General features: G+C 45.4%; 1 protein-coding gene across 3 annotated transcripts in view; it reads right to left on the bottom strand.

Annotated features, from left to right (window-relative positions):
• msi1b (musashi RNA binding protein 1b) overlaps window positions 1-9,699 on the bottom strand; it is a 17,228-nt gene extending 7,529 nt beyond the window's left edge. For all 3 annotated transcript variants that reach the window (XM_013910969.1, XM_005733543.2, XM_005733542.2), the window contains exons 1-6: window positions 9,376-9,699; window positions 9,028-9,068; window positions 8,433-8,514; window positions 8,198-8,282; window positions 3,567-3,608; window positions 2,166-2,258 (exon numbers count right to left, since the gene is read on the bottom strand). In XM_013910969.1, coding sequence (XP_013766423.1) covers window positions 2,166-2,258; window positions 3,567-3,608; window positions 8,198-8,282; window positions 8,433-8,514; window positions 9,028-9,068; window positions 9,376-9,434 — 402 coding nt within the window. In that variant the 5' untranslated portion in view covers window positions 9,435-9,699. The remainder of the gene's footprint in view (window positions 1-2,165; window positions 2,259-3,566; window positions 3,609-8,197; window positions 8,283-8,432; window positions 8,515-9,027; window positions 9,069-9,375) is intronic.
• Window positions 9,700-10,430: the final 731 nt, after the last annotated feature.

Below are 10,430 nucleotides of genomic sequence, written 5' to 3' on the forward strand. Positions count from 1 at the left end.
ACACACACACACACACACACACACACACACACACACACACACACACACACACACACAGCTTCTTTTGTCAAAGTTGACCTACTCTTTAGCTCAGTCTCTGCTTTTATTTCTCTCGCTTTCAGTCTCTTCTGACATGTTTATACTTCAGAGCTCCACAAAAACATTTGGTAAGTAAATCTGTGCTCTCGGTCTATAATAAGTTTACTGGAGACAGTCCACAGAGTAATTTGTCATAGTGACATTGGAGTGTCAGTCCTTGCCCAGTGTCTGTGTATGTGTGTGTGAGAACCCACAAGGGCAATTTGCCTACAGAAAGGTCAAAGGTGAGTGAGGAGTGTCAGTGTGCCTCTCAAGTCACTGCTTACTTCCAGCCTGACATTTACTCACTGCCTACAAGTCTCCATCTCTGCACACAAAAAAAAAACAGCCTTTATTCTGGACACCAGTGGGAGAAACGGCCCAAAGTTACTACAAAGTCAAGCAGAGGAAAGGGTCGGCGTGCAGACTGGCGCAAGTGATCGATGATCAGACTAAAGCAAACAGAAACCCGACGTGGGCTCAAACCGCACATGTCGGCCTTTGGGATGCTATAAAAAAAGATCAAAACAATATTTAGTGGCGGGAACAGAATTAACTGCACAATATTTCAAACACTGAGCATTTTCACAGAGTACTGCCAAACAATATTCCCCCTCATCCTTCCCCCCCACCTCTCATCTTCCCTGTTATCCCCTGCCCATCCCTCTCCGCACTCCTTTGTCCTCACCAGGACGGGACACAAAAGGTCCAGTGAGGCAGTCTAATCAGGAACTTCCATGGATGGCTGAAGCCTACATTTCACCGTCCATCCCTGGATATATCTCTCGGCAAAAATTCATCTAGACGCTATGATTGAGGAGGGAGCAACAGAGGAACTCGAGGCCAAACCTTTCGGCGCTGGAAATGAAGCAACGCGCGGTCAGAAACGCAGCACCTCAGACCGAGTCTTTGCATCTTTGCTTTTAAAACATTTTAAAGGGCTTGAGGTGCAGACTGAAATCTGCTGGACAAAAAAGTCTGAATGATAACTTTGCACAAGATCCCCGAAAAACTGAAAGAACTGAGTGTGTGAATGTAAACCACACGTATTACATGCGGTCAGTTTCATATCAGAAGACACACTGGATTGTAATTAATCCAGAAACCACCAGTATGCAGATAACTTCAGAACAAACTAGCAAAATATTTGCCCAGCTTTATACAGCAGTATAATGGTCCCCCCCCCGCCACCACCACCGATCAGCACTCACACATACCCCATTTTGACCCAGTTCCCTCTCTTACCCCTCTGCAAACCTCCCTCAGTAAGGCCCTCCCTCCCTTGACGATGCCTTTGTCAGCCCACGGTCTATTTTTCGGCCCCCACGCCTTTCAGAATCTTGCAAAACACAAAACATCTTTAAAAAAAAACAAGTTTTCAAACCTAATTTTTAAAAACACCGACGTAAGAAACTGAAGGAAGAGCGGCAAGTTTACAAGCTTTTTTACAACGACTCAACTTCTATTTATTGCTCCCAAACTCGTGAGTTGGACCCCCCCCCACTCTCCACAACCAACACACTTATGCTAACGCCGCCTCATCCCTCCTCCCGCAGAACAAAACCCCCTTACCCGCAGAATTACTTGGGGACAATGGACAAGCCGGGTCACCACGGTAACGGGCCAGGAGGGGGTTGTGGGTAGGAGCAGCTGTTACATCAGATTAATTCAGATTCTGATAATCCCTCCTCCTTCCTCTCCATCACCACACACTCACTACAAAACTTTTCTCCCCCTTCCTCACACAACCTCCTCCTCCACTCCCCCCCACCCCTCGCTCCGTCTTCCAGTCCCCCTAAACTTCGCCTGCTGCTCCCAGAGCCTCCCAGCCTCGTTATTTTTTTCTGTCCTCGTCGAGCCTTTTTTTCTCGCCCTCCTCCCCAGTAACTCCTTCACTCCCAGTCAAGTCGCTTGATTCAAAGTGAAGTTTTTCTCCGAGAATGTGCTGTGAATCTGAACCTGCCGAGCTTGTGGGATGTGGTACTACGGCTTTTCTGAGCTGCTGATTTGTTTCTGCACCGGCAAACTTATGCAAGTCCGTAAGGACTGGCTGGTTTCATTCCAAACCGCGTGGACCCGCCACTCACCTTCCCAAACTGGTCGAAGTACTGCTTGACGTCCTCGATAGTCGTGTTCACCGACAGGCCTCCCACAAAGATTTTCTTGGTTCGAGTGACCAACTGGACAAAAGAAGGAGGAAAGAAAGGGCAGCACTCATGAACCAGTTTCATTAGAAATGCATGCACATGGAGTTCAGTGAGAGCTACATTTGATTATAAAGCTGTGTCACTAAAGCTGATCATATGAAATCATTAAGTGTAATGGTAGAATTATCATCCACACGTTTTCTTTAGGCCGTTTAAGTACACAATACAAACTGCTGCCAGGTTTTACAAGAGCACAGGCCACATGTGAAAGTGTCTGACTGACGAGCCGTATGACACTAAACAAGAATGCAACACTCTGTTTTAAAGGCTGTGAATGACTTTGCTCCTCCAAGTTTGATGTCCTCAAGCTGTGAAGATTTAAAAAAAACAAAAAACAATAAAAAGCCCTGATTTTAAAAGATTCACATGCTAAGGATTCGGCTTCTCGTGTGTTATTCGCTGACCAGCAATTCACAAAATCTTTTAATAAAAAGCAGGACTTCCTGCGTTCCTCAATCGTGTGCACAGGAAGCATCGGACACCTGTTATTATTTATTTGGGCTTTTTTGTTTCACTTCCTCGCAGTTTGTCTGATGCCAGTGAGCGAAGTGAGTGAGTGATGCTGTATGACGTATTGCTGGCTTTCCATTAGTGAATATATAAAACTTATTCTTAGCAGTCAGTGAGAGAAAACCAAAAGAATAAACTGTTGTTCAATGTTCAATTTCTGTAACTATAACACTACAAATGACTCAGTAAAATACAAATATGGGCAGTGTTGTTGCCGTTTTTAATCTGTCCCAGCAGTCCAAAAGGAAAACCACTTTTTTTTTTACTAAACTGAGCCATCAAACATTCAGAGATTGGACTCGTCAAATTTTGGGTCCTTTTTTTTTTTAAAGACCTAAAACAACTAATTGATTGCCAGAATTGCCGACTCATTTTATATACTTCGACTAACTGATTAATTTGACTAATCATTCGAACAGCGCTGGACACCAACTTAAGTCAGGGTGGGACTTTGGAGTACAACAGTAAATGCAAATTTTTAAAAAGAAAAAGATCAGTAAAACTGAAATTCCAGCTATTTGTCAAAGCACAGCTACAAATTGTACATCAAACAAAAGGAAAACAGTTGTTTTGTTCATTATTATAAGGCTCCGCTTGGCTCTGATTTGACTTACATGAACATCATTGCTTTGAAATGTAACACCGACATTCAGGTGAGGGTCTAAAAGGTTTTGTTAACCTGTGCTCACATCAGCATTATGAGGCACTGTCCCAGATACGTGACAGAAAACACTCGACGCTGGACAAGCGCGAGGAGGCCGCTCGACTCACCTTGGGCTGGGCTCTGCGAGGAAATGCGACCTTTGGATCGATCTAAAAGAAAGGATATAGAAAAAAAGAGGACCTGGTTAGTGATGCGCTGCTATAACCCGCCGCCTTGCCCTGGTGTATTCTGATATCAGACCCTCATCTTTCATTCTTTAGCAAGTCAGCAGAGGAGGTACAACACATCCAGGTTATCCTGTCATGCCTAGCGCACGTGTTCACTAATACCACACAACACTGATGTCTAAAAAAACCTGTTTTTCACATCAAACTTGGGCCTCGCTGTACTAGAAAACGTGACGACACCACAACGAAAAATCTACAGATTTCTCTTTAAATCAGAAATCCGAATGCAGACTTTGGCCACTCAAGCGTCGAGTCTTCCAGGTGTGTGATGCCAGTGTGCGTGTTTACGTGTATCAACACTGATGTAGTGATTGCGTCTTATTTTGGCCACACCTCCAGCACGATCAAGTGTATAATAATCTGTACCAGACTCCAGCGAGCGTCTCTTAATAAAGTACTTACAAATTGTTGATCATTTTCCATCAACCAAGACAAAACGGGAAAAAACTCTGCCCGAAAAGGCCGACTGAATCGAAGCGAGTGCGTGCTCTACATTCTTCTGCTTAAGCCACACATTGTCAGTGCGTGTGCAGCGTGTGCGAGGGTGTGCTACTAGTTTGTGTTTTTTTATTTTGCATGGATTTGCCTGTGTGGTGCAGGCACATGCATCTCTGGCTTGATCGATCGTGTAAATTTCCGTGCGTGTGCGTGTGTGTGAGCGTGCTCGCGCAGGTGGAATGCCTGGGAATGTCCGGCGAACCCCGGGCCTCTCTCGTCACCACCATGTGACATGTGATCTCCTGGAATCTCACACGGACACCACAATCACAAACACACCTCACCTCGGCGAGGAAGGAGAGCCGGAGACGGAGGTCAAGTGTGTCAGAAAGACAGCGGGAGAAAACGAGGAAGGAGAGGAAGACAAAGAGCTGTCAATCACATCGCGCTGACAGCGGACACACCAAGTCCGTTCGTTCGATTTTGGCCTGCTTGTGACGCAAGCGATGACAACAATAGAAACCATTCGACCTGTGTGATCTTTAGGTGGTCTGGCTGGTCTGCCCAGCAGTCCGTCATCTTTACTTCCAGAAAAATAAAAGTGCTTTTTTTTAACTGAGTAACTCATTTCAGATTAATACAACCCCAAAAAACCAACAACAACAAAAAAAACCCAAACTGATGTGGACTAACCCCCCGAATGTCACCAAGGTTAAGATTGGAGAGAGAGCCAAACCACACCATGAAGATGCAATCATAGACAGGCTGTAAAATTGGAATTTGAGACCTCTATATTAGTCTATACGGTCTAATAGAGCTAGAGAACAACTAGACTACGCCACACTGTACTGCTGTTACACTAACAGATGGTGAGACAGTACAGCGCTAAGATTAGTCCGTAACCATGAGAGGGTAGAGTTGAACTACAGTAGAGAGCTAGAGCCTCTATGGTAAACCGTGTGCATTTACCAGAGTTTTCTAATGAGAGTCGACATCACCAACGCAAGTTTCTGTCTCTTATTTATTTATTTCACTTTCTTTCTAGAGAGCAGAGTGAGAAGACTATAGGCTAACACTGGAGGATCAGATGCAGAGTCTACTGTTTAGTTTCTATGGTGGCTAGACTACTCTGATAGTCACCTCCGGTCACCAACCCTCCCGATGTCCAAAACTCCTGTGTACATTCAAACAAACAAGACACACACACACACAAACACACAAAATCAAACACATGGCAGCACACGGCACATCCGTGGTGAGGAAATTGTGAACATTAAGCACATGAAGTGGCCGTGTTTATCGGACTCATCCCGTTACCTCAGGTGTTCAGAGTGTGACACAGGAGACCAGCTTTGCTTTCACCTGCTGAACGTTTCTTTCTACTTACTTAAAAACTGACCTTACATGCAAGAAGTGAACTTTACTGGGAAATTCCCAATGCACATACATACTGACTGGACTTTTATGAGGCTGGGGCATCTTGTTCTCAATGATTAACGACTCTAAACAAAATTTGTTTTGTTGGGTTTTTTTGGGTGGGGGACGGCTTTAATTTCAAAAACATTCACTCGTGAGATTTTTATATTTAAAAAAAACAAACAAACATAAACATATGGGACAGAAATATCATGAATACATGTGAGGCCTCAGAGGTGTAGTTTAGAGAGGAGTCTAACCTCACCGGACTCAAGGTAACAGGGAAGAAGCTGAACGTAATTCCAAGAGAGGTTTATGAAATCAGGGTAATCCCCTTTGACCGGCTACATCCCAGCTATGCAACAGTTGGCCGAGTGTGCTGCCTGTCACAGCCTGAGCTGGGAACGCACTTAAAGCAACGCACCGATTGGGCCGCACTCAACATCTCAGAGGAACAACTCAAGCTTGTTGACTCCAATCCTATTAGTTAGGAGAGTCACAGTAATCACAGACGGGGTTATCCTGCCCCCACCACCACCTCAGTCTTTCCACTCATCTCAGTATGGAAATGGTTAAGCAGGAGGGGGGAGTAGGATAACCCCTAATGCAACTCGAACTAAAAGGCTGTGTGACTTTGTTGTAAAACTCTCCACAGTTGCACCTTGGAGCTGCAGCTGAATGGACACTTTGTCCCACAAAAGGTGTCTTTTGCTTCGGCCGTCACTAACTTTACAGACAGTGGGAAGCCGGGAGGACACCCAGAGGGGCAGCTAGCAGAGCAGCAGTTGCATAAATCACAGTAAGGCCTGCTCCAGCACACTGGTCAAAACCGGACAGCATCTGTCCTTCAAACACAATAAGTACCAATAAATTCCTCTGCAGCACAGTATTCGCTCCTCAGCCTCGCGGCCGAGCAAAGCTGCGTTAATTCCAGTGCTGGAGCGGTTCAGTCGGTCACAGCATGGCACATTCTTTCTGTTGCCACTGGAGAACTTTTCTCTCTCCCCTCTCTAACAGGATAACCTGTCTGCATGAGAGAGGGGGCAGGGTGAGCAGCGGTCTAAAAGGGCTACTCTACTCACCACCCAACCCCTGTGGCTGATCACTGAGCCCTTTCCACACCACACACACACAGGCTGCCACGGCACCCCTACCAAAACACCACCGACACCCAAGTGCCAGCCACAAGCGGCCCTTCCACGGCCCGTGAGGCTGCGCTGATGCACGAGCTGCGGTGGAGTGGGGGGGTGTCAAATTAAAGACAAGGAATCATTATCGGTGGAGCCAGCGATGAATTTAATAAGTTGCTTATCTGGAGGATAAACCGTCGGTGTCATGACCTCTTCTCTCTGCGCCTGCAACTGTTTGCGCAGTCTTGATTTCTGGTATCCAAGAAATGATTGTAAATGATGTGCATTGTTATCTTCTTCCTTTTGTGACAGAGCCATTCTTCAACTGTGAAGAAAGGGGGGGGGGGTCACTATGGAAACAAACCCCATGGTGAGTTAGTGGCGTCCAACCATGATGGTGCTACTTGTCATAGCTGTCGTGCCTGCAAGTGACACTATAGCAGTCGGGCACTTGGGAAAACAACAAACTATGAAGAGCTGAATTCAGCTTAACTTCTGTATCAAACACCCCCAACACACTCCTCCAAAAATGTCACTTTTGAAGTCATAATAACAGAAATGTCTTATTTCTGTAACTTTCTACAGTGAACAACCATTTTTTCCCCCTTCTTCATCTTCTCCTCGTCCATTTCCTTCTACAACACCTCCACTTATCTCCCAGAGAAGGTGAATCGTGCAGAGCACAAAAGAGGGGAAAGAAGAAATAGGCTTCCCTCATTTCAATACAGTCACTAACCCGCAGCCATTACCACTCCCACTGAGGAGAGAGGCGGGGGCAGCGGTCCCTATGGCGACCAACGGGCCACATTGTTCCCAGGCCAGCCCACATTCATTACTGACAAAGACACACACACACACACACACGCACACACACACACTCACTCTGCAACACAGGCGATTAATACATTTGAAGTTAGAATTCACACAGGTGAAAAAGGCCTGAATGTGCGACTTTCTCGAGGCTACATTCACAGTTTTTCCGTGATCAACAGGAAGCTCACGGGAGTCTGATTGTTGCCGCATTCACACCTTGATGGTTTCAGGTTGCATTTTCTCGTTTCATTGAGAAAGTTTTTTTTCGGGGTCAATTCGACCCCTTGGGGGCAGGAGGAGAAGAAGGGGGAAAAAAACCAACAGCAGAAAGGAAAGTCTTGCTTTCCTCTTCCTAGAGGCCAAATCAAAGATTGGCAGTGAATTCAACCCTGTCCAGCCCCCCCCCCCCCTTGTTTCTATGGAAATTGACACTGGGTAACATTTTGCCTGTTTGTCTAAAGAGAGCGAGAGAGAGGAGAGAAAGAGCACTTTTCCCCCTCCCATGTGTCTCCGCTAACATCTTTGAGATGAACAGGTTCATGTGTAAGGTGTGGCGGCGGGCAGACTCGAGCGACACCAACATGGTGGAACGATCGTAAACACACCAAAAATGGAGCAATGTTACACCTCTGTAGCGGATTATTGGAAAATCCACTAATCAAACAGTGAGCAATGGGATTATCCGGTGGTGGGAAGTAAATACAGAGAACTCACTGTTTTGGAGTCCAACTCGTGCCTGGTTTGAGCCAAAACTTTATCCACGCCAGCCTGATCGACAAAGGTGACGAATCCGAACCCTCTGTGGGCATCAGGGTGGGGGGAGGTGGGGAGTGAGGGAGAGAGAGAGAGGGAAGGCATTACTGACACATGTTGATATGACACATTACGAGGAGCGAGAAAATCGCAGAAATTCAGACAAACTTCCAAGCTCCGGGAACAGCTCCCTCACCTCGAGCGCTTAGTAACTGGATCTCGCATCACCATACACTCCTTCACCTCGCCATACTTGCAGAAGTACTCCTTCAGACCCTCTGGGAATCAAACAAGGCAGGATAGAAGACACAGGAAACAAGTGGTCAACAAGCAATAAGTACTTTAATATCAAAAAGTTAACCAAAGGGGATGGGATTGGGGGGAGGGGGGTGATTTGCCTGCTGAGATTTGTTTCGTCAAACTTCCTGCATTTTTAGATTAAAAGTGACAAAACATAAAACATGTTCACGTGTCAAAAGAAAATTCAAATCACAAATCATTTCCAATCTCAAGAATTTAACACCTCCCCACCACCCCTTTAATGAGCTTATAAGAATCCACTATGGTATATGTGAATGGGGGCATTCATTCTGAGCCTGTTTGCCACTTCAAAACTAAAAAAAAAAAAAGACAACAAATAAAAACAAGCAGAGTTCATCCCAACAGACACCGTAACAAACACAGCTTTTCCAATAAGTTTGGTTTGGCTCCCTGTGATCCACGCCAGGATTTCTAACGACATGGTGGCATTTCAGGAGAGCTAGTGTTGGAAAAAAAAAAAAAAGATTTACCTTGTGTTGTTTGCCAGCTGAGTCCACCTATGAACATTTTGCTGCGGAAAAACAGAGAAAATATTTCTATTTAGGCGACACAGTCATCGTTTCTTTTTTTTACAACCTCCGGTGAAATTAATGCGGCTACTCAGAAATGACAAAGTTGAGACCTGGAAAGTTTAACCGTGGAGCTTTTTTTTTTTTTTTTAAGGTGGATGTTCAGGGAGAATCACCTCTGATTTTACACGAGAGCTGTGCGTGTGCGTGGAAGTCCTCTCGCAGGGTAGCAGGTTTGTTTCAGAGGTGTGTGTATGTGTGATCAGAGGTGCGAAAGAAAGTTTAAAAAACAAAGTTTTCTTCCATTACCAGGGGTCATGCGGGGAGTCCGCGGTGGACAGGCTGCTCTGGCTCCCTTCCGTCTCCATTCCGTGTCCTCGCGCCGTGTGTGAGTGGGTGCTCTGTGTGTGTGTCCGGGCCGAGCCGTGCGGGAAAACAGGCGGAGAGTGAGTGAGAGGAGCTGGGCGGGTTTGGCCCGGGGTGACAGAGAGGGGAGCGGGCCAGATGCAGGCTGGGACAGACTCCTCCTCCCCCCTCCAGTCAGTCCTCGCTGTTGTCTCTCACTCACGCTCTCTCTCTCTCATCCCACCACCGAGACACGCGGCTACGGAGTCAAAGCTGCTGCCATCACTACTACCGCTTCCGGGAACGCCTTTAAAAATAAAAGCATTGACTGGGTAGCACCTGTACAGTTTTTACCGAGAAAAGTGTTTAGGTCTTTAAAAAAACAAAACAAAACAAACAAACAAACAAAAACATAAGGATTGAAAGAAAAAAAATCAAACAAGCATGCCTTTTTCTTCCTGCGCTAAAATCAGCTGATTTCAGTTTTTACGCAGGGAGGAGAGAAATGGTGCAGTGGTTTAGAGCTTTTGAGGAGGGGCGATGTCGACATTACCTTTATTTTTTTATTGCATGAAAGAACAAGAGTGTGATGATAGAATGCAAACTGTGTTCAGCACAGAAACAACTGCATTATCCTGCTAAAACAACATCAGACGGTATAGATAGCATGCTAACTCAAAGCTAGCCAAGAAGTAAGTGGAAGTAGTCCTCGATTCAAACTATTTGTCAAGAGCTACAAATTCTTAACCTTGCACACATTTACTCTACTGTGTATCTACAACCACAGATAGCACATTTAAGGTTTCTGAATCCCTCATAAGTCCCATAGTAAGTAAGTAAATAAAATTTATTTATTAAGCGCTTTTCACAGACAAACAGTCACAAAGCGCTGTACACAAATATTAAAATAAACAATACAAATCAAATTCAAATTTTATTTGTCACGTACACAGTCATACACAGTACGATATGTAGTGAAATGCTTGGACAACTGCTCGTGACCTAAAGAAAACAAAAAA

This window comes from Pundamilia nyererei, unplaced genomic scaffold (genome assembly GCF_000239375.1).
Source record: "Pundamilia nyererei isolate P.nyererei 1_Seehausen unplaced genomic scaffold, PunNye1.0 scaffold00053, whole genome shotgun sequence".
Taxonomy (NCBI): Eukaryota; Metazoa; Chordata; class Actinopteri; order Cichliformes; family Cichlidae; genus Pundamilia; species Pundamilia nyererei.